The sequence below is a fragment of the Cetorhinus maximus genome, chromosome 5 (assembly GCF_964194155.1).
Source record: "Cetorhinus maximus chromosome 5, sCetMax3.hap1.1, whole genome shotgun sequence".
Classification (NCBI taxonomy): domain Eukaryota; kingdom Metazoa; phylum Chordata; class Chondrichthyes; order Lamniformes; family Cetorhinidae; genus Cetorhinus; species Cetorhinus maximus.
Genome location: NC_135883.1, coordinates 64,043,102 through 64,065,428, shown reverse-complemented (window position 1 = coordinate 64,065,428; position 22,327 = coordinate 64,043,102). Strand labels below are relative to the sequence as shown.

General features: G+C 39.2%; 1 protein-coding gene and 1 pseudogene across 8 annotated transcripts in view; both read left to right on the top strand.

Annotated features, from left to right (window-relative positions):
- The window catches only part of LOC144680674 (serine/threonine-protein kinase ICK-like), a 57,866-nt gene extending 35,989 nt beyond the window's left edge, over positions 1-21,877 (top strand). For 3 of the 7 annotated variants that reach the window (XM_078541912.1, XM_078541914.1, XM_078541913.1), the window contains 7 exons: positions 3,081-3,248; positions 6,930-7,247; positions 9,127-9,314; positions 9,399-9,550; positions 10,592-10,729; positions 18,142-18,252; positions 19,427-21,877. In XM_078541912.1, coding sequence (XP_078398038.1) covers positions 3,081-3,248; positions 6,930-7,247; positions 9,127-9,314; positions 9,399-9,550; positions 10,592-10,729; positions 18,142-18,252; positions 19,427-19,581 — 1,230 coding nt within the window. In that variant the 3' untranslated portion in view covers positions 19,582-21,877. Of the gene's footprint in view, positions 1-3,080; positions 3,249-6,929; positions 7,248-9,126; positions 9,315-9,398; positions 9,551-10,591; positions 10,730-18,141; positions 18,253-19,426 lie in introns of those variants that run through there. The other 4 variants (XR_013576601.1, XM_078541915.1, XR_013576602.1 and 1 more) reach the window with 4 other exon arrangements.
- On the top strand, positions 12,704-14,843 carry LOC144680675 (ribosomal protein eL22-like pseudogene; annotated as a pseudogene). Its single transcript, XR_013576603.1, has one exon. The product of XR_013576603.1 is annotated as a ribosomal protein eL22-like pseudogene (transcript).
- Positions 21,878-22,327: the final 450 nt, after the last annotated feature.

Sequence of the window (22,327 nt, the reverse complement as noted above, 5' to 3'; positions counted from 1 at the left end):
ATAGCATTTTTAATGAGAAAACAATGCTGCAGTTTTTTGGTATTATTTGTGATTTTTACTTAGTTCTAACATCTTTTATTTTGTGCAATAAAGAAAAGGAAAACAGTGAGTCTGTGTTTATTGCAAACAGCTTTTCTATGTGTATTCTAAGTGTTGTACTGCAACAATTATGCTTTTCTGGACTGGAGGGCTAACTAAATTAGCATGCTGCTCAACCCTTAACTAAGTGTCTGTCCTCACATCGATTCCATTACCAAGACTACTTGCCCTTCCACTTCAGTCACACCACCTGGAGCCACTCCAGTGTCTTCTCACCACAGCCAAAACTCTAACCCACTCTCTTATTTCCTAAATGTAGGATTCCTCCTCTGCTTTACTTATCAGACTTATCCAGAAGCCCACAGCCTGCATCGTTGCCCACACAAAGGCTCCTACTCTCATCATATTTTACCCCCACTTGCTCCTTTTTGCCTCACCTATTCAGCTTTAAGATGTTGCTCACTTTCACATCTGTCCATAACTTCACCCCATCTTACCTCAGCAACTGCAATTGCATGTTCTCAAATGATGCAGTTGGTTTCAAGGCAGCACAGAGTCAGTAAAAAGGGAAGGTGGGAAAAAGAATAAAAGGGAAGGTCTGTGTTTGGGTGCAAGGCAGGGGCGATTAAATGACAAAATGAAAACAAACCAAAACAACAAAGTAAAAAGAAACAAAATGGGAGCAGAGGTTATGATCTGAATTTGTTGAACTCCAGATTCATCTAGACTGTAAAATGCTTAATTCAAAGATGCTGTGCTGTACCTTGAGCTTACGTTGAGCTTCATTGGGACATCAAGGGAGGCCAAATACTGAGTGGGAACAAGGTGGAGAATTAAAGCGACAGGCAACTGGAAGCTTGGGTTCATGCATGTGGACTGAATGCAATTGTTCTGCAAAGCAGTCACAAGTCTGAGTTTGGTGTCACCAGCGTAGAGGAGACAGCAGCATCTCCAGTGAATGCAGTATATTAAATTGAAATTAATGTCATCTGGAAGGAGTGTTTGGGTCATTGGATGGTGAGAAGGAAAGTGGTAAAAGGGCAGGGGTTGCCTGCCCCCTTCTGTTTCCTCCTTTTGCTGGTTTTGTTTTTTCCTGTTTTTGAACAGCAGCTGTTCATACTGCTATTTACTCCTTCTCTAGACACAACTTTTTGTTTCTATGCTTGGCCCATTACCATTTCCTTTTGTTTTGCACAACCAGCTCTTTTGTCATTTAATTTTTCTTCCCGTCCACCTGATTACAGACTTTCCCTATTCTTCTTTCCACCAACCCCCCGCAATCTCCACACCCCTGTCACTGTACTTGCTTAAAACCTATTTTATCTATAACATTTCACAGAATCTCTCAGTGCAGAAGAGGCCCTTCGGCCCATCGAGTCTGCACTGACACATGAGAAACACCTGACCTACCTACCTAATCCCATTTACCAGCACTTGGCCCATAGCCTTGAATGCTATGACGTGCCAAGTGCTCATCCAGGTACTTTTTAAAGGATGTGAGGCAACCTGCCTCTACCATCCTCCCAGGCAGAGCATTCCAGACTGTCACCACCCTCTGGGTAAAAAAGTTTTTCCTCACATCCCCCCTAAACCTCCTGCCCCTCACCTTGAACTTATGTCCGCTCGTGACTGACCCTTCAACTAAGGGGAACAGCTGCTCCCTATCCACCCTGCCCATGCCCCTCATAATCTTGTACACCTCGATCAGGTTATCCCTCAGTCTTCTCTGCTCCAATGAAAACAACCCAAGTCTATCCAACCTCTCTTCATAACTTAAATGTTTCATCCCAGGCAACATCCTGGTGAATCTCCTCTGCACCCCCTCCAGTGCAATCGAAACCTTCCTATAATGTGGTGACCAGAACTGCACACACTACTCCAGCTGTGGCCTCACCAAGCTTCTATACAACTCCACCATGATCTCCCTACTTTTGTAATCTATGTCTCGATTGAGAAAGGCAAGTGTCCCATATGCCTTTTTCACCACCCCACTAACATGCACCTCTGCCTTCAGAGATCTATGGACACACACGCCAAGGTCCCTTTGTTCCACAGAACTTCCGAGTGCCATGCTGTTCATTAAATACTTCCTTGTCAAATTACTCCTTCCAAAGTATATCACCTCACACTTTTCATGGTTAAATTCTATCTGCCCATTTGACCATCCCGTCTATATCTCCCTGTAGATCAAGACGCTCGACCTCTCTGTTAACCACCCAGCCAATTTTTGTGTCATCCGTAAATTTACTAATCCTACCCCCCACATAGTCATCTATGTCGTTTATATAAATGACAAATAATAGGGGACCCAACACAGATCCCTGTGGTACACCACTGGACACTGGCTTCCAGTCACTAAAGCATCCTTCTGTCATCACCCTCTGTCTCCTACAACTAAGCCAAATTTGAATCCGCCTTATCAAATTACCCTGTATCCCATGTGCATTTGTCTTCTTTATAAATCTATCATGTGGGACCTTGTCGAAGGCTTTGCTGAAATCCATATAAACTACATCAACTGCATCATCCTCATCTACACACCTGGTCTGATGAAAGGTCGTTGACCAGAAACATTTAACTTTCTCTCTCCACAGGTGTTGGAATACCTATTTCCAGCTTTTTCTGTTTTTGTCTTTGGATTTCAGATTTATCTATGATTATTTCTGATCCACAGTATTTTGCTCTTGTATGGGTCCACTGTTTTACCATCAGTGAATAATTGTTCAGTCACTAATGCCTCTGTCCTCTGCATCTCAATGCTTAAGGCTGTTCATCTTGTTCGCCTCCCCAATCCCTTCTGCTTTCAAAAGCCTCCCAGAAAATGCTCATCTTAGATAATGCTTTGCCCTGAACAGTCCAAATTTCTGTGCACTAGATTCAAATTACATTTTTAAAGTACTCTTATTTTTCTGAATTCAGAAAACTAAATTCAAGAAATAAATGACAACTTTGGTTGTTCATATAACTTTTTTTGCTCTAACATTGTGTGAATTATCCTACTTTTACTTGTATCAGACAACTTTATAATTGCCATCTCTTAGAATAATTGGTCAGAAGGCTATCAGCTTGCAGCAGCCATGAACTTCCGTTGGCCTCAGTGTGTCCCCAATAATCTCAAGACGCTGATTCCCAATGCAAGTAGTGAAGCTATTCAACTCATGAGGGATATGCTCCAGTGGGACCCAAAGAAGCGACCTACTCCAAGCCAGGTGAGTTTTTAAGCAATAACTAGAGGGAGCACAAGTGATCAGTTTTAATGTACACTACTAGTGCTAGTATTAAATTGTTATAACCTACAGTTGCTTTGTCGGAAGGGTAAAATCATAGAACCTTGCAGCACTGAAGGAGGTCTTTCAGTTCATTGTGCTGACTCCTTCAAAGAGCTTCTAATTTGTCCAGTTCATGGTAAAATCGTAGTAGGTCTTCAGTTCTGGCTGGGTGTGAAGATTTGTATGCTAGTAAATTAATGGAAGAAAAATCAAACAACTTCTGAAATATGCATATGATCCCTTCAGCAGATTTTCTTCAGTGATTGTCGGATGAACTTCAATGTAGACCCATAAGATGTCACATTTTTCTACCAAAATTATAGAGGCCAATACTGCTTGGAAAATGAGACTAAACCGAGCAGAGGAGCCAAGATGTCTAATGGTATAGACATACAAATCACTTAAAAGTAGCGGCACTGGGTAATAGGGCATCTTTTTTAAAAAAAAAGCACTGTGGCTCATTTCTAGAGGCATAGAATTAAAAAAAACACAAGTTAAGATAAGCTTGTCTCAAACCTTGTTTCGACCACACTTGGAGAATTGTGCGCAGTTTTGGCTTTCATATTATAAAAAGGGCACAGAGGCACTAGAGAAGGTTCAGAAAAGATTTACAAGGATAATACCAGAACTGAGAGGATGTATGTATTATGAAAGGCTGAACAGGCTGGAGCTCTTTTCCTTGAGTAGAGAATGTTGATGGACCTAATGGAGGTCTTTAAAATTATGAAGGGCCTTGATAAAGTAGATAGAAATAATGTTTCCACATGGGCCTGAGTGAAACTAGGGGCTATAAATATGGATAGTCGCTAATAAATCCAATAGCAATTCAGGAGAAACTTCCATACAGAGACTGGTAAGTGTGTGGAACTTGCTACCACAAGGAGTAATTGAGGCAATGAGCAATGATGCTTTTAAGGGGAAGCTGGATAAACACATGGAGAAAGGCATAATGAGTTTTGCTGCTGGGGTTAGATGAAGCCAGACAGGAGGGTTCATCTGTTGCATAAACACTTGACAGTTAGGTCTGTGCTATGTAATTCTGGGCTTCATGGCCAGGTAGAAAAGAAATGAAAATTTACAGCGCATATTACATTTTTCTTAAGCTCTGTAGTTTAACCCTATTCTGTCCTGTTTGCTCCCTTTTAGTCTTTAATATTTCCCTTTTGCAAGTAAGTTCCTGCCATAATTAAGGAATTTATAGACTACTCAACAACAGTTTGTGGCAGAGAATAATAACAATGTTTTGCATAAAGGATTTTTTTCTAACCTACCCTAATTGCTTTCTTGAGTATTGTTGAAAAAACAGTTATGCTGTCAAAGCTTTGCCTCTTGCACTCATCAGGGCAGACGCAAGAATACCAGATTTTAAAGGGAACAACAATTTGTACTCCATGAGAAAAGGGGTGCTGATTGGTTGGGAAGTATGTTCAGATTGGTTGAGACATTGCCATGGTGAATGTACCAGGGTGCTATTGACCCCCATGCTTTTGCCTATTCAGAAAAGGTGTAATGACTAGACATATTCCTTTAGCCTGCAGAGAACAGGCCCCTGCATATGATTATATGTAGCTTCTGGCAAGCATAAATGACCTACATTATGGGCTGGACAGATAATCTTAAATTGGCTGTTAGTGCAATTCTTTACACATTCAGGAATGTTTAGCAAGTGCTGCCCAGTCACTGAATCACATCTACCGTTAGACATTATGTTCTGAGTTTTTCAAGCACGGGTTGGTTGAGTGCAGTCAGTCCTCTGCATATTGTGAACAGTCGAAGGGGTGCGCTTTTTGCTATGTTCCACCTGTTGTTGGGATGTAGCTACCTGTTGCATTTGCCATGGCAACATCTAGACCAATCAGCATCACTTTTCTCATGTAGGATGAAATTTTGAAATTTGGCACTTATCAGGATAAATGTGAGAGGTAAAGCTTCAACAGCAAGTCTCTTTTCAGCAATACTCAAGTCCTGTACTACCAAGTGATGGTTTGCTTTCTGGTCAACTTTCATAAATATGTACTTTTGCATTACCATAATGCTAATTAATTAAAGCGAAACATTGCTGTTTACCTTTAACCCTCCCATGTTCTTGAAGCCTCATCTGATTTCTCCTTAATCTTTTCAACTCTAATGGAAAAAGTCTGAACTACTCAGGTCACTCATAACTGGAAGCTTGTAACTCTGGTAACATTCTACTGAATCTAAGCCTCACCATTTTCCTATTGCTTTACAGTGTTCCCACAACACATGCCCAAAGCCACCTGCATGACTCAAACTGTGGTCTAATTGAGGCAGTGTTCAAGCTCAAAATCTCATCTTTGCTTTTGTTTCTATGCCCCTAGATACATTACCAGAAATTCAGTCTGCCTTTTTGAATGGCTGCTTCTCCCTCTTTAAGTTCTATTTCCTTTCCTCCTCCCTACCAAAATGTATGAAGTCTCATGATAAGCATTTGAGGTAACTTTTTTTTGCTGCTCCATTTTATTCTGCATTTGTTTTCACAGGAGAAAACTATTGGAACATGCTGCCCTTTTTAATAAAAAACAGAAAAATTGAGTCTATAGTTCAATTTTATTGTCTTTCCTCTGATGGCAGTTAATAGGTTGCCTCCTTGTCCCGGTCGTCTCCACTGTGCACCATGGACAAATGAGAGCATGTGCCCATTACAACTTCTAGCCACTCAACCCGATTCAAAATCTGTTGCCCTTCCATTGTTCTGATGCTAAAAATAAATATTTTACACCCTTGCTAGAAGATTAATTGGTGGAGCCTGTTATACTGACGTACCAAATATTTATACCATCGATCCAATCTAATTACTGTCTGTTCCCCACTTTAAAAATCAATGTTTTCACTGCGGCTGGCTTAATAGTGGGCTAGTATGCGGAATATATATTTTTTTTACTCTGCATTTTTGCATATGATTTGAGTTGATTGCTGATGCTGCTCAGTGTGGGTGGTGTGAAATGCTCATACTGGTTTGGGGAAAGTGATAAGTGGCAATGCATTTAATGCATTTTCCTGCTTTAGTTTTCCATGTTAATGTTTTATAGCCACCAAAAAACAGGCATTTCACATAACTAAAGTCTCTTTTGCTTGGTTTCTTTTTGGTGCCTACATCTTTTAGTAGGGGGTTTTCTCATCTGATTTAAGAATTTATTTCACTGTTATTTAGGAGTATTGAAATAAGACAACTTAACATTACCCAGCTCCCCATGTGCAATGTTGCAGGAGCTTGACTAGTCTGAATGCTGTTCTGAGAGAGATGTACTGGTCATAGTTCCATAGAAAGGTACATCTCTTCTAAACTTCACTGTGCCCCATTCTTTGCAAGCTTAGAAACTGGGTATCACTAAACTGTTCAAGAAGGGGGTCCATCATAGCCAAATCCTTTCTTCATCTGATCTGCCTTCCCAAGTTGAGAATGGAGCATAGCTTACCTAGGAACAGTGAACCTCTTGGGCACACTCGAATGTCACACTCTGCTCAGATCAGTTAACTCAGTATATACTAGACATTTAATATGCTACCATTCTGATTTATGTGAGATAGTGCATAATTCACCCATTGAGTCATCTAGGGGAAGTATTCAGAATGATCTTCTGCAATCCTTTGTATTTGTAGGCACTACGGTATCCCTATTTTCATGTTGGCCAAGTTCTGGGAACTCCTCAGCAAGTGCAAGAACAAGGAAAGCAGCAAAGAGAAATGCAATGTAAACATCCAGTTCATCAGATGAAGCCTGTACCTCCACTTCAGCCCCCACCTCTGCATTATCCTCATCCACCTTCAAGACCATTTCAACAAATTACACCCTCTCAACACCAAATGTGTGCGAGGCAAACAGATCTAGCACCTGGTTCACTTGAAAGAGGAAACCAAAGTGAACAAGAGAAACCCCATCAAAATATTCTACCTTCAATAAATACCAAAACATGTCAAGTAAGATTTTGTGTATTTAAGAATAACAATATTGTGTGGTAGTGAACATACTGGTTAGCATCATAAATTTACCTTTATCCATTTATGTGCAAGAGACTAAGCTGATAAAATCATCCATTATTTTAGAATTAGTTTTAACAATGTGATTTTATCACTCTTGTATTGTACTTGTATACCATATATGAGACTCCTGATCCAAAGTATGATACTTGATGTCTTCATTCTAAGGTAATTCTGTTAATCTGCATTAACTGCAAGTGCTGTTCCTCATTGGGAACATGGGATTGTGGAATTGCCCCTTATAACTGCAGATTATTTTTGGCAGTTGGGAATTTTGCACATTTATTATTGCCACAATTGAATTGTTCAGCATATGGTGTGGTGATATTTAGAAACAAAATATATATTGGCCTTGGATTTGACAACCAATTAGAATGAAAATGTAATCAAATTTTCAATTTTATTTAAGAATCAATCTTTTTACAGTAATAAAATGGGGTTATTTCTTTGGTCACTTTTCAGTGAAACTGCTCAATATTTTTTCAGCCTTGCTGTTGGGCTGTTCTTTAATATCATCCTTTTAGATAGTCATCTGCAGGATGCTGCCCTTGTTAAATAAGCTACCTATGTGGTTTATTATAGCATAAATTACAAGACCAGAGTTAAATAAGCAAGCCCTCTTTGCAGCTTTGAGAGCCATACAGGACACACGTTCAAGTGAAGGTTATGTTTGTGTTGAGGGTTTTCTCTTGTGACTTCTGAATTTGTAAACTTTGCAGCTCTAATTAAGCCTCAAATTATGTTCTCTGACTGATAATGCATTTTTCCTCCTTGTCCTATCATTGACATAATCAGCCACATCACCTGCTCCAGTGGCGATCATCTTTATCCAGCTCAATTGGACAGCTGTTGTTTGGTTCCACTCTTGCCTGTTCAACCATAACCAGAGAATTTCCAGTGATGGCTTCCCTTCCCATCTCAATACCATTATCATTGCAGTACCCCAAGGATCTTCCTTTAGTCCCTTTGTTCCTCAACCGTCTGCTACCCCTTGCTAACATCATCCAACCACTGTGTCAGCTTCTATATGTATGCTGACAGCGCCCAGCTCTAACTCTCTACTATCTCTTTTGATGCTCCATTACCTCTGACTGAGAATGCATGCTTCCTCCTCCTTGGATGAGCCCCTATTTCCCTGAAAGCCATAGTTTTTAACCTGCTCCACAATTTTCATGCGCATGTTACATTCCATTCCCCTCTCTGCTCAGTGTCTCAGGTTGTACTAGATTATTAACAGCTTTGGAATTCTATACAGCTCTGATCTCCGCATCCAGCCCCATATCCTCCATCATAAAAACTGCCTACATCTATATCTGTAATGGTGCCTGCCCCCATCCCATCCTCAGTCTGTTTTCTGATGAAACTTTATCCCCAGATTCAATTATTCGGTGCTCTCCTCCAATCTTCCTTGTTCTGTATATTCATGCCCTGGCTAATTAACTTTGACTCCTGATCTCAGAATGTCTTCAATTTAAAATGTTCAATTTTGGCCTCTTATGCATTGCATGTTCCTTTTGCCCCAGTACAGCTGCTACTTGCTCAGCTATATAAGGTACTGTACCATGCTCTGAAATTTCCTTCCTAAGTGCCCCCTCCTCAAATCTCCGCTCTGACCAGGCTTTTAGTCCCGTGTTCTGTCATCTTTGGCTTCCATTTTTATTTTAATTGATCATATCTCTGAAGTTCCTCAGTATAATTTGCTATGTTAAGAGTTCTATATAATTGAGTTGTTGAGGATTCCAGTGAAAGATGTTGAATATTACAATTTGACTTTCAGCAGTTGTTTTAATACCTGATGCATTTTTTTGTTTGTTCTCAGAAAGTGATCAGGACAGAGGAAAATGTATGCAGCAGCACCAGGACAAAAGGCAGTGCTCAACGATGGAGTCATGCTGTTTTGAAAGATTTCAACAGCTGGAATGATTCAGGAGATTTGGGATTTAGTTCTTCAACTAAAAATGCAAATTTAAATGATAAAAAAAGACAAAGTCAAGAATCACAGTTTAAGTAAGCAGACAATTATTATGGCTAAATGTGCCATTTTGTGCTTTTTCTTTTTGAACTTGTAAACAATTTGCACTTGTGTTACAGAATGGGAAGCCTTTTAGATTTCTCTTCTTCAAATAGTAAATCAAATGGCAACAATATGCCTACAGCCATTATAATGCCTCAAGCAGATACAACTGCATCTAGAGCTTCTTCAGCCAAGTATCACTATCTGAAACAATCCAGGTATCTACCAGGTTCGTAACAAAAAATATAAGTTTATTAAAATAGGGAAAGAACAATTAACTGTTGAGAGGAAAGTAGAATGTAAGCTTTGCACTTGCAGCAAAATTAGACTGAGTTAACTTACACCTACTGTAGTTGTTGCTTGTATGATACTTGACACCTAACAGAGTTAATCATTTGTGTTTGTGTCTCACTATCTGCACCTACTCCCTGGTTTCTGTTTACTATTAGTATCCTAATTCACAATTTACCCTTTTTGCTACTGTCTCCCAGCTTAAACCTCAAGCTTTGCATCATTTAATCACTATTTTCTGACTATCTTTATGATATTCCTTTTAACCTCAGTGGTATCCTGTCCTTTGTTATGAGCCTGGGTTGCTAAACAAAAAAAGAAAGAAGTGTCAATTTAAGTGATTCTGCAGGATTAGAACATAGGATGAAGCCTCCCACAGCGTTGTGGTTTTTGGAACTTGGAGCAAATTGGGAATACAGAATTCACTACAATGAGCTAAAAATTGAATTCTGATTTCAATTATTATCCATTGTTAACAGCATAAATGACGAGGTAATTTACCACATGTCGTAGGGGATGAAGATATTCCATGTCTTTTGGGTGGGGTGAGGGGGATGTGGTGGGTGTTGAGTAGTGGATGGTAGAGGGGCTCCTGTATAATGGTCAACACTGGCAAAAGTGTTGAATGTGGCAGATGCATAATATGTATGTTGGTGGATTTTAATCATTACAAGTTCACCTTTAAGGCGGTATTTATACTTGATTAACAGAAACTAATAGTGCACATTTTCCGTGGAACATTAAAGCTATTGTTGAAAGAGGGAGAATACAGAGTGGAAAAAGCAAAACTTGAATTGTAAGAAGTCAACTAGATAGAGCTGAAGGGCTTTTTAAAAAAAAAAATCCTCAAAATAAATTTAAAACAAAGTTATTTCACCTTTTTGTTTTTTTAAACCCACTTTGCCCACCAGTTTTAGAAATACAATTCTTGTACCTACTTTTAATAATTGCAACAGTCAAAGTATTTTTGATTCCACAGGAATAAATGCCAAGAGCACCCCACTTGCCAATGCAGGTAAAGATTTCAGTGCACATAGTCCCTGGGCCAATTCTAATCTTTCCAGTAAACCTTTAGGAGTGGTTGGAGGAACTCTTCCCATCAGCTGTACCAATGCAGGTACTGTAGTTACATTTTGTTCGATTATGGATAATGCTTTTCAGTAAAATTAATTTTTGTGCATTGAACCATTTTGCAATTTCATAAAATATAGTTGTGCACAGTATAAATACTTCATTTGGACGGTAAGCTTTATAAAGTGGCATGAAGATTGGAGACTGATTCTGAAGAGCCCTAGTAGCTTTGGGTTATGTTATTGCACTTTGTGGTGCATAAGCATTGGGAGAACTAAGGTTTTTGTAAATTAAGGTGAGGAGGTGCATGTTGTTATGGCAGGTGGATGGTAAGTGCCAAGCTGCTCAAATCCCAGAAGGAAACTTGAAGCAGCTGCCACAACTATTTGCAATTTGTATGTATTTTGAGATGTGGGCTTTGAATTCAGTAGTAATAAGACCGCTGAGTCTTATAGGTTTCTTACAAAAGTAAATTAAACCTTTATTAATAAAAAACATAATTTTAAGCATATACATAGATTTACAAATTACTATGTTAACCCCTAGCTCCCCTAGTTAATCTAACTCCTAGTTACACCTCTGTTGAGGCAGTAGTGAGAGACACACATTTTAAAAGACCCAGCGAAGTGTAACAATACCCTGAACAGTCTAATTCAAAGTGAGTTTTCTTAACTTCAGTTCTTGCAGACAGCAGTTTAAGGCATAGAGGTTGGTGGCTTTTCACACTTGTTAGATCTTGGAATGTCGTCTTCCCTTACAGCCTTCTCTCCTTTATACATATTTCCTAGTTGAATGTAAATTCCTATTGTTTCACTATGCCTTTGGACTTTACCTCACTAATAATAAAAATCTATCATAGTACCAATTTTACCAGTAATCTTTGGGGAAAAATAAAAACGTTGTTTCTTAACTTGGCTAGGTGAAACATTTCTTTTGAATTCAAGCTAGTCTGGTTCATTTAAAAATGCAAACGTTCCCTTACACCTCATGCTCTAAAGCTTCCCCTATGTTTACCTATTTAGCATTTCAAAGTTGCCCATGTGATACATTAAAGCATTCAGACCAGCTGCCTGTAATTCAATTCGAGCGCGCGCACACATCCATGGACACAGACCCCACTATTACTCTACTTTATGATAAATTCCAATAACATTGTGAAAAATATTACATCTTCCTGACAATGTCTTAGTCATATTGTATAGATATTTTCAATTAGGATTTACTTTTGATGGGGCCGTTTAATCTTTCCAGTAGCTAAAATTGAAGTAAGCACTCTTTCTCAAATCTTCCCTGTACAAAGTAACACGCTTTTCCAAGGACATGCTATTTAAGAGACCATCAATCATCCCAATTAGCTAAATTACTAATATAATTTTAAGACATGCCTAAATAACTATCATTGTGAGTAAACCAAACAACCTATGCCTTGTCGTTTCCAACACTTCTGGGCAATTGCCCTATCCATAGTTGCCCTACTACTGCCTGACAGTACCACTTTTGAGCTGATCATTGGAACCTGGATGAGGGGCTGTCCTTCTCCATAGAGCGATTATTGCATCCACTCTGCATTTGTCTGGCACAGAAAATCAGAAACTCAGTGAGGGGACTCAAAGGAACTGACATCTTGTGGGGAATTGTATTTCTTTCCCTCTTGGAAGGATATCTGTTGTCATAGTTACAGGAAAACTTGTGTCCTTTATGTTGTCTTTTGTATTTTGAATCCAAAGGGCATCGATTTTGAGTCTTAATGGCTTTTTAAAACCAGGTAGTGACTTTCTCATTGTTTTACACTGTTTGAAATCCTCAGGTCAAGCATAGGAAATAATAATTGAACTAATGCGGGAGAATAGGAAAAAGGAGGATGAGGAAAATAGGAGTAGGAATAGCTGGGGTAAGGTAGAATTGGCTGCTAGCCACTTGTAATGAATTGCATTTTTGTTTGGTGGCATTAGTTTTTATTTACTATTGGATATGTCATTTCAATATTCATTCCCATGATGTATGCAAATATATTTTAATTTGCCTTTGACAAAATGGTGGCAGAGTTGGCAAGCGCTTTTGATTGTTCTGCATGCGCAAGTTCCTTGGTTACTGCTTATTGGTTATCTGCTAAAATGATGTGTCGCAGGAGTAAAACCATTGTATGAAAAGTGAAGCTCAATCAAAATAGCTGCTCCAAATCAGTAGAACAAAACAAACCTAGCTGATAATGAGCAGCTCCAGCATGGTGCATCATGGCAAAAGGAAAGCAGCATCTGACCGTGTTTTGGATGGCAAGCAGTGGTGGGTCTGTCACAACTTCTGAAGGTAGCTGGGTTTGTCACATGAAAATGAGGAACAGTAACTGTTTCTGTGAATAGTTTTTTTTGGAAAGCTGACTAATGTGCCAGTGGAGCCTCAATTTGATGAAAATTTCACCAAGTGGGAAATTCAGTTTCTCATTGTGGAAAGTGAAGAGAAACTGTTTCATCCATTGTACACTTAGAAGTTCGTTGACTTCTAAGTTCGTTCGGTGGTTAATTTGTAGAAACATTTTGAGCATATGCGTACTGAACTTGTAAGACAATTTCCAAACATTTTGGAGAACAAGTGCATGAAATTTCTCCACTGATATCAACTCTCAATTAGCAGGAAATGGTTCTGAAATAGTTTCTCTTGTCCTTTGAAATAATAGCTTTAGCCACTTCGAAAATTTGATTATGATGATATAGATAGTTCAGAACTAATCAAAGAGCATGTTCTCTAAAAAATTTTAGATTTTGCAGGTGAATCATCAACAGTCTGTTATAGTTTACTGGATCTGTCTGGTATACTTCAATCTCAGCTGAAAACTGACCTGAAATATTCTCTTGCATTTTAACTTGCACTGAATGAATTTTCATCACTTGCATTAGTCAAATTTTGAGAGAGATTTGTTGAGCATAATGTTGAACTGAGCAATAAGCTGTGAGGCACATGGTTCTGCCATTTTTGGGTGCTGCAAAACTTGACATCAAAAAGTTTAAGATGAAACTCTTTCGAGTTATCAACAGTCACAGATTGCAACTCTTTCGAGTACAATCACAGTTCTTGGTTTCCAGGAGTGGGACATGAACCCACAACCCTCTGATTCAAAGGCGAGGGTGCTATGACCTGAGCCACAGCTGACACCTCAAGTTTAAGATGAACTTGGACAATCTGGTTTGTCACCGCTGATGATGTAACTGCCATGATTGATCAAACTCTGGCTTCATTGCTCAAAGAAATGTAAATAAGATTGGAAGCACAGCAGTCACTGACGACTTTCACTGTATAATTTACCAAGTTAACCTTTGCACACAGATGGCAGCAACTGCTTAATTGAAAGATATAATGAAAATTACTTTAATTATTGGCAGTTTTATCTAATGCTAAGAATGACCAATCCAATATATAAAGGAAGATTCAGGCCAATCATCTCAGCTCCAGGGCATTGCTGCAAGAGCTCATCAGGATAGTGTCTTTGGCCAAATTATGTTCAGCTGCTTCACCTTCCCTCCATCAGGTCAGAATTGGGGCTGTTCACAGATGATTGCAGCATTCAACTCCATTTGCAATCCTCCGGCAATAAAGAAGCCAAGCTTTTGGGTCCCGGCGGGGAGCGGAGCGGTTGAGGCTGCGGGGCAGGGAGGGGATGGAGCCGAAGAAGTCGTCTGTGCTCCTTAAGGGCAAGAAGAAACCCGTCTGGAGGTTCACTTTCAACCTCTCCAACCCAGTAGAAGATGGGATCCTCGACTGCAGCAACTTTGAGCAGTTTCTGCGGGAGAAAGTGAAGGTTGGTGGGAAGGCCGGAAACCTGGGCAACGTCGTCCAGATCGAGAGCCTGAAAAACAAGATCACTGTCACCTCAACCAGAAAGTTCTCCAAAAGATACCTGAAGTACCTGACCAAAAAGTACCTGAAGAAGAATAATCTGCGAGACTGGCTGCGGGTTATCGCCTCCGATAAAGAAAGCTACGAACTCCGCTACTTCCAAATCAGCCAGGATGAAGAGGAGTCCGAAACCGAGGATTGAAGGGGGCTTTGCATCCACGGGCCTAGGACTCATGTACTAAAGGAGTGTGGTTTTCAGAGAACATCTATATAAAAAGTTATTAACTTATTAATAAATCACTACTTTCGCAGAAAAAAAAAATAAAGAAGCCAATGCCTGCATGCAGCAAGACCTGGGCAGCATTCAGGCTTGGGCTGATAAAGTGGCAAGTGACAATTACTATCTCCAATCACCTTGCATTGACACTGAATAGCATTGCCATCAATCTGTCTCACCAGTGACCAGAAATTAAACTGGCCCAGGTTGATAAATATTGTGGCTGCTAGAGCAATTCAGATGCTGCGCACTCTGCAATGAGTTACTCACCTCCTGATGCCCCAAAGCCACATTGCCACCCACAGGGCATGTGGATTTAACCCTTGTTGTAATGAATTGGTCATATAACACATTACATCATATCCACAGGAGCAATTCAATTAGAATCATGAAACCACTCAAGATTTTTAATAGTACAGATGTTGCTTTTCAAAACACTTGAGTCTGAGCTTTGTTTTCAACCCATTTTCCATCTCCAAATAGTTACAGGTGTGTTGAGCCTTGGTGGAGGATTATTGTTTTGTGGCAGGATTTAGTAATCTTCTACAAGTGAACAAGCTCAGAATTAATGCTTCTAAAACTTTTGCTTGTAATTGGACATCCAAACTTGTACTGATAGAAGGCTTGTGTATGCGCAAAAACACTTTGTGCTTTCTGTTTTTTGGAGCAGGTAATGAAAATAATGCAGTAATTCAGGTTGCAAGTCTACTGGTACAGTAATGACTTGAATGCCTTCTATTCTGGTTGCTATATGCCTTCATCTTGTGGGGTAAATATACAGCATAGTGTGGTTCTTGATTAGGAAACAGAGGATAGCATTGGATAGGAGCATTAACTTCTTGCCCACCTCTTTCCCTTTCTCTTTCTTCCACCACCCCCTCCCCCTCACCATGTGAGTGGCTGAAGTATTTTTAGAGTGTATATAAATTGGATCAATCAGGCCTTGGAATTTGGTGTGGTAAATGTTTTAACATGTCCTCTTTTCCCTTCTCTCAGGAGGCTGTATCCCACTGTTGGTCTCAAAATGACCCCATACTCCTGAGTTGATAAACAAACATGCTTTACTAAATTTTATTAAAACGTAGAATCTTAAAGGTGTGAAAGTGGATTATTGCAATGTCCCATGACCTGTCGCCTGATTTAAATTCAAAATGACAGGACACTTACAGATGGCATGCCATATGAATGAGTGTGATGTGTCCATCTCATTCCAGTTCCTGGTAATGGAATCCACAACATAAAAAGGCCCGTAATTGGCTGTCACACTTAAGTCATAAGGATGGCTGATTTTGATAAATAGGGAAATTATCTGTACTGTCAGGGTGTTCTTATGAGATTGAGCCAGACAAGATGGAGCTTTACTGATATAATGTCAAGTGTACATATTCAAAGCTTTTTTTTGCACTAAGATTATTCAGTCATTTGAATGAACTAAAATAACACAGTAAAATGCACATTTAGTGCTTCAAAAAAAATTGCATTCCATGGCAAATTGTGTCTGATTAACTTGACTGAATTCTTTGAGGTAACAGGTTGATCAGGATAGTGCAGTAGATGTATGGATTTTCACAAGGCATTTGATAAGTTGTAGACTTCAGTATGGCATAAATGGGATGGTGAAATGGGCAGAAGCCTGGCATGTGTAGTTCAACGCAGCAAAGTGTGAAGTGCTGTACTTTACAAAGACACTCATGGGAAGATAATATAGTATAAATTGCATAGTTCTGAATGGTATAGATGTGCAGAGAGAACTTGGTGTCTGTGTACATACATCCTTAAAGATGGTAGGACAAGTTAAAAAGGTGGTTAAAAAGCATGTTGGTTACTTGGGTTTATAAATAGAGGCACAGAATATGGAAGCAGGCATCATGGTCAGAATTCTATAAAATGAACATTGGGCAATTCTGGCATCACAAGTCAGCAAAGATGTACAAAGGCCACAAGGAGGATACAGGATGCTACCAGGTTTGAGGAACTTCATTTATGAGAGGTTGGAAAAACTAGGAGAGAAAGTTAAGATGTGAGCTAGTAGAGGTTTGCAAGAGGATACAATTTGATAGAGAAAAAGGTGGTTCTTCTCTATGGCAGGTGAGGCAAAATTTAAGATCACCAACAAAAGATCGCGAGGGAAGATGAAAGAGTTTTTTCACTCCGTTGTTGGGATCTGGAATGCTCTACCTGAAAAAATGATGGAAGCTGATTACATAAGTATTTTTAAGAATTGTACAGTTACTTGAGGATAAGGAACTTCAGGATTACAGACAAAAAGCAAGAAGTGTTGGATTAAGCATAGCTGCTGTTTCAAACAGCCAACCATGGGCCAAATAGCTGCCTCCTATGCTATAACTTTCTATTGTGTGAATTAAGAGTAGACTTTTACCTCAGGCGCTCAATTCCAACAGTGATCCCAAATCAATGGCATTCACTTCAGTGCACACACAACACTGAAATGTATTTACTTATAGGGTTAGGGTTTAAAAGAAAACTATGGTGGAAAATTAGGCTGCTTGTTTCTACTGTTATGGTAAATGCTGAGCTGCTCAAATCCCAGAGGGAAACTTGAAGCAGCTGCCAAAACGTTTTTTGCAATTTGTATAGTATGAGAAGCGTTTCTGAAATCAGGAAACAATTTCCCCGACTACTTGTGATGATTTTATAGTAAACATTTATTAAAAGAATAATGGGGGGGGAAAAAACACAATTCCATTTAATCACAAAAATGGCTTCACATAGTCAACAGTACTTTAAAACAGTTCCACAAATCTCATCTTAACTACCCTCAGAGTTAACCTTCCCCTTTTCTGTTCAGCTATCCGTATAGATTTTAGAATCTATAGAAGTCCAGTAAGTTTTACCACAATGCTTTTTCCTTTGGGTGTCCTAAGGCTGGCAGCAACTACTGCTTTCAGTCTGGCCTTGTTCACACTGTCTCCTGTTCACACTGTCTTCTGGGATATCTGACCAGCTATCCTGTCTTATGGGAGATCTAAGCAGTTGCCCTCTCATGTAGGCTATAGTATTTCCTTAAATGCGTCCCTTCCCTTTGATCTCTCTTTGTTTCAACCAGTCTCTTCAGAAATACTTTCTTCCCAGAATTGATTAAATTGTTCTTTACTTTAACTCTTAGGGTAAGTTTATTTTTACAAGTCTATCTTTACCTCACTTCCCTGGCAGTCACTCCAGCTCTTAATCCAATTACCATATCTACAACCCTAACACCCTGAAGAAAATATGCCAGGGATATTACCAGAAGGGAAATATTACAATTTATTGTTTTCTTGACACTAAAGTAAAAAATGAATTTTTTTTGCTGTCTTAATGAATTATAACATTTTATGATCTTTTTTCAGTTTATGCAGCTGGCACTGATACCTCTGGGGGATACACATCGTTTCTTAAGAAAGAAGTTGGATCTGCTGGCCAAAGAGTGCAGTTGGCACCAGTAGTGGAAACTGATTCTAGTGAGTATAAAAGACTTGTTCAGTTGGACTACATGCACCTTTTCAGTTAACCTTCATAGAAAATGTTGCAAAGAATATTCTACACACTTCCTCCCTCCCCTCTTTGGGATATTGTTTTACAGCTGCTGGTAGCTTCTCCCATACTTCATCCAAGTGATTTCATGTGTCACATGAGACTGGGTCACCAAGTTATTTGACACTAGTACCAAAGCCAAGCCTGAGTGTGTCCCCCCCCCACCTCCCTTTAAACTAGCTTATATTTCACCTCTTTTCTATTTTTACTTAGTTCTGTTGAAGAGTCGTACGGACTCGAAACGTTAACTGTGTTCCTCTCCGCAGATACTGCCAGACCTGCTGAGTTTTCCAGGTATTTTTGTTTTTGTTTTGGATTTCCAGCATCTGTAGTTTTTTGCTTTTATCTGATCCTGTTCTTACCTGATATCTACATGTGCTTTTAGCAGGAGTTACCAGATAGCAACTAGGAGTAGGGATGCTCTTGTTTTCTCATTGCACTATGGCCTGCACTTTTTAAAAATTCTTTTGCAGGATGTGGGCATTGCTGGCAAGGCCAGCATTTGTTGCCCATCCCTAATTGCCCTGGAGAAGGTAGTGGTGAGCTGCTGCTTTGAACCGCTGTAGTTCATGTGTCATAGGTGCACCCACAGTGTTGTTCGGAGGGAGTTTCAGGATTTTGACCCAGTGACAGTGAAGGAACGACTATACAGTTCCAAGTCAGGATGGTGTGCGACTTGGAAGGGAACTTGCCGGTGGTGGTGATCCCATGCATCTGCTGCCCTTGTCCTTCTGGGTGATAGAGGTCACGGGCTTGGAAGGTGCTGTCAAAAGAACTTTGGTGAGATTAGCTAACTTACCTGGATCAGGCATTGAACTGATGACTTTGGTGACCCATGGCTTTCACTTGCTGCCTTTAAATTAAATAGAAATGTAACATTAAGTTCTGACTAATGGAATGTTTTTTGCTTTTATCTCAATGCATCTCAAGATAAAATAGTTCATTGGCAGTAGCAAAATTATGCATAATTTAGGTACATGTTCTATAGAGTTGGAAATACAGCATTACATCTGAGGCTGATGAATTCGTTAAAGGTATCATAAGGGAACTGTTGGGGAAGAGTATTAACAGAATAGCTATTTGCACATTATTCTTCTACAGATTATGCAACTTGGAAATCCAGCCGATCACAGTTGGGATGTCAGCCATATAATTCTTCAAGCAAGAGCATCAGTGGGTTAATGCCACGTCCGCCTGCAGTCCATCCAATACATGGGCGAATTGACTGGTCTTCCAAATATGGAGGACACAGATAAAAAAAATAGATGTAAATAACATTCAGCTACAGCTCAGTGGTATTGGTTTCTTAATATAATTTGAATATCGCAATTTTTCTGATTGAAAGTTGCTGTTGGGGTTGGTTAGCTTCGTTTTCATTAACAGTTGGTGCTTTTCGTCACCTCTGGAGAAAAATATTTTTGCAAGAGCTTTTCTGAAAATTTGCCAGTTAGTAGTAATTTAATTTTTTTACACTTTTTTCTACTTCTGTATATATTGTGTAATGTATATAACAAGTTATCAGGGTTTTTTATATGTGTGTGTATGTGTACATATATATATATATATGTAATGTATTAAGTATTTTGTTAAAGGACAAGTAGACCCGTGCAGATCTTTTTGCATATGAAAACTAGCATTTAAAGAATATACTCTTGATGATTCTGACATGTAGACGCACTAAAAGTGAGTCATTGAAATTTGCCTATGGCAATCGAGTAGGGAGGCATTTATTTTTCTAAAATTTTTTTCTGGGCAGGGATGAAAATTTATTACCAAGTGTGAAGAATACTTATTTTTGTAGCAGACTCATTAAGTAGCCTTCATTTAAGGAATGAGCAGAGAAAAATATTCACTTCCTTTGTGTTTTATCACATCACTCACTTGGGAATAGACTGTAGTCCTGCTCCCAGGATCCTCTCGATACTCTTGTATAAACTGGCTATAAGGAAATTGCCCAGTGGCGTCTTTCTCTCATGCTAAAAGAGATACAGCAAATCTGTCACTTGGAAACTTCTGACCACAAATGTGTACCTGCCACTAAATGACACAAGCATATTGGCACTCCAGTGTTCTATACCACTTTCCATCGCTGTTCGTTCCTTCCCCAAGTAATTTTCACCCAGCATTGAGTGTACATTATAGAGAATTACTTTAAGAAGTATTAGCTGTAGATTGTGATGTACAAGTCGGCCATTGAAACTTCAGAAATACTTCCAAAAGCAGGGATCGATTAAGACGCTGAGTATAAATTTGAACAGGTGGTCCCATTTCTAATTTTCAGTCGTCACGTGCAGTCTGATCTGTGTGGGCGTGTCTTAAACTTCCATGTATCATCTTGGCAATGTGGCCTGTGTCACCTGCTTGCTCCCATATGCTGCCTTATAAGGCGAGTATAACCCTAAACATGTATTTCTGAACTGAAAAATTGAAGCCAACTCCTAATGCAATTATAGCCCTAAACATTTATTAGTGGAAAAATGGGGCTCTACTTTTAGGCCAGGTTTAGGCCTTCGCATGCATTTTAGTCCTGAAAAAATGGGATTGTCTTATATTTCAGGTTTTCTTGCATGCCATGATCTATGGTACTTATGAAGTTCAAAGGCAATGTCATGTTTGTGTTGAGCAATAATGGATATGCAAACATACTGTCTGGACTAAACATTTTTAGGCTGTGTAACTAAAAGACCGAAGCAAACAGCAAGTGCATCAGCATTCTGTTTGTATTTACCTGGCAAGACAGACAAACTCATAAACTGCACTCTTAAGATTTTAGTTGCACTTTCTATAAAACTCCAATATATTTTGTTCACATTTTCTTCCTTGGAGGCTCCTGGAATGTGCTCACACTTGACTTAAAGATGACCATTTTCAATGTTGTGACTAGCCACAATTTCTTTACTTCCCCTTTTCCACTTAAATAACTTGCATCTTCTGCCTATTTAATGCTGGAAATAAAATGGCCTTTCCATGGATTTGGGTGAAAATTAAGTGCAAAGGCCAGTCAGCATTGGGACTAGAGCTTGTGTTTTCTGGCCTGTAGTGTAACATCAGTTCCAGTATTCAAATAAAGTATTATTGGATGGCCTCCACTGCATTTTATTTGTGGAGAGTTTTGAGACCGCATTTTTCCCGAGCTCTTCCATTACACAATTTTTGTCTAACTTCCAGTTGTCTGGTTGTCTGTGTTTGGAATCCTTTTTTTTGCAGTTTTTGGGAAATCCTTCCACTAATTTAAGAAAAAAGTGATGCTTCTGAAGCATATTCATGTGTTCCATCAATCTTTTCAAATCCATTTTAACCTGTAACATCTGATGAGTTGTGCTATAGTAGTGCAATCAAAATGCATTAAAGCAATGCAGGAAATTGCATATATGTTAAATGAGTTTCAATTGTGCTCAATATTTTCAATTTTTATAGCTTTAATATAGTTCAAAATTAGTCAAATTTTCTATAATACTGTACTGTTAATTTCAAAGATTTTCTCTTGTAATAAAATTGTTCCTTCAACCTACCCACATACCATATTTGCACAGTATTAAAATTTAGATTTAACTGCTCATCTCCAGTTTTCTTCTCAGAGACCTAAACATCTGTTAGAATTGAGGATATAAAGTGTTCAGAAAAGATAGGGAAGGAAGAAAGGGAGGTGGGTTAGCAGTACTAATTAGGAATGACATTGTAGTATGGAAAGAGGGGTTGTCCATGAGGGCGCAAAGGAAGAACGCATTTAGTTAGAGTTGAGAAGCCAAAAGAGGATGATCATGCTACTGTGGATATTCTACTAACATCCCAAGTAGTGAGAGAGTTAGAGTAAATCTACAGGAAAATCACATATGCAAGAACTGAATGGTGATACTGGGAGGCTTTGATTACCCAAATATCAATTGGGATAATGTTAGAGTAAAGGCTAAGGAGGGGGGAGGAATTTATTGAATGTGTCCAGGAGAACTTCCTTGAGCGGTATGTTCTGTCAGCTAGGAAGGAAGCATTGCTGGATCTGGT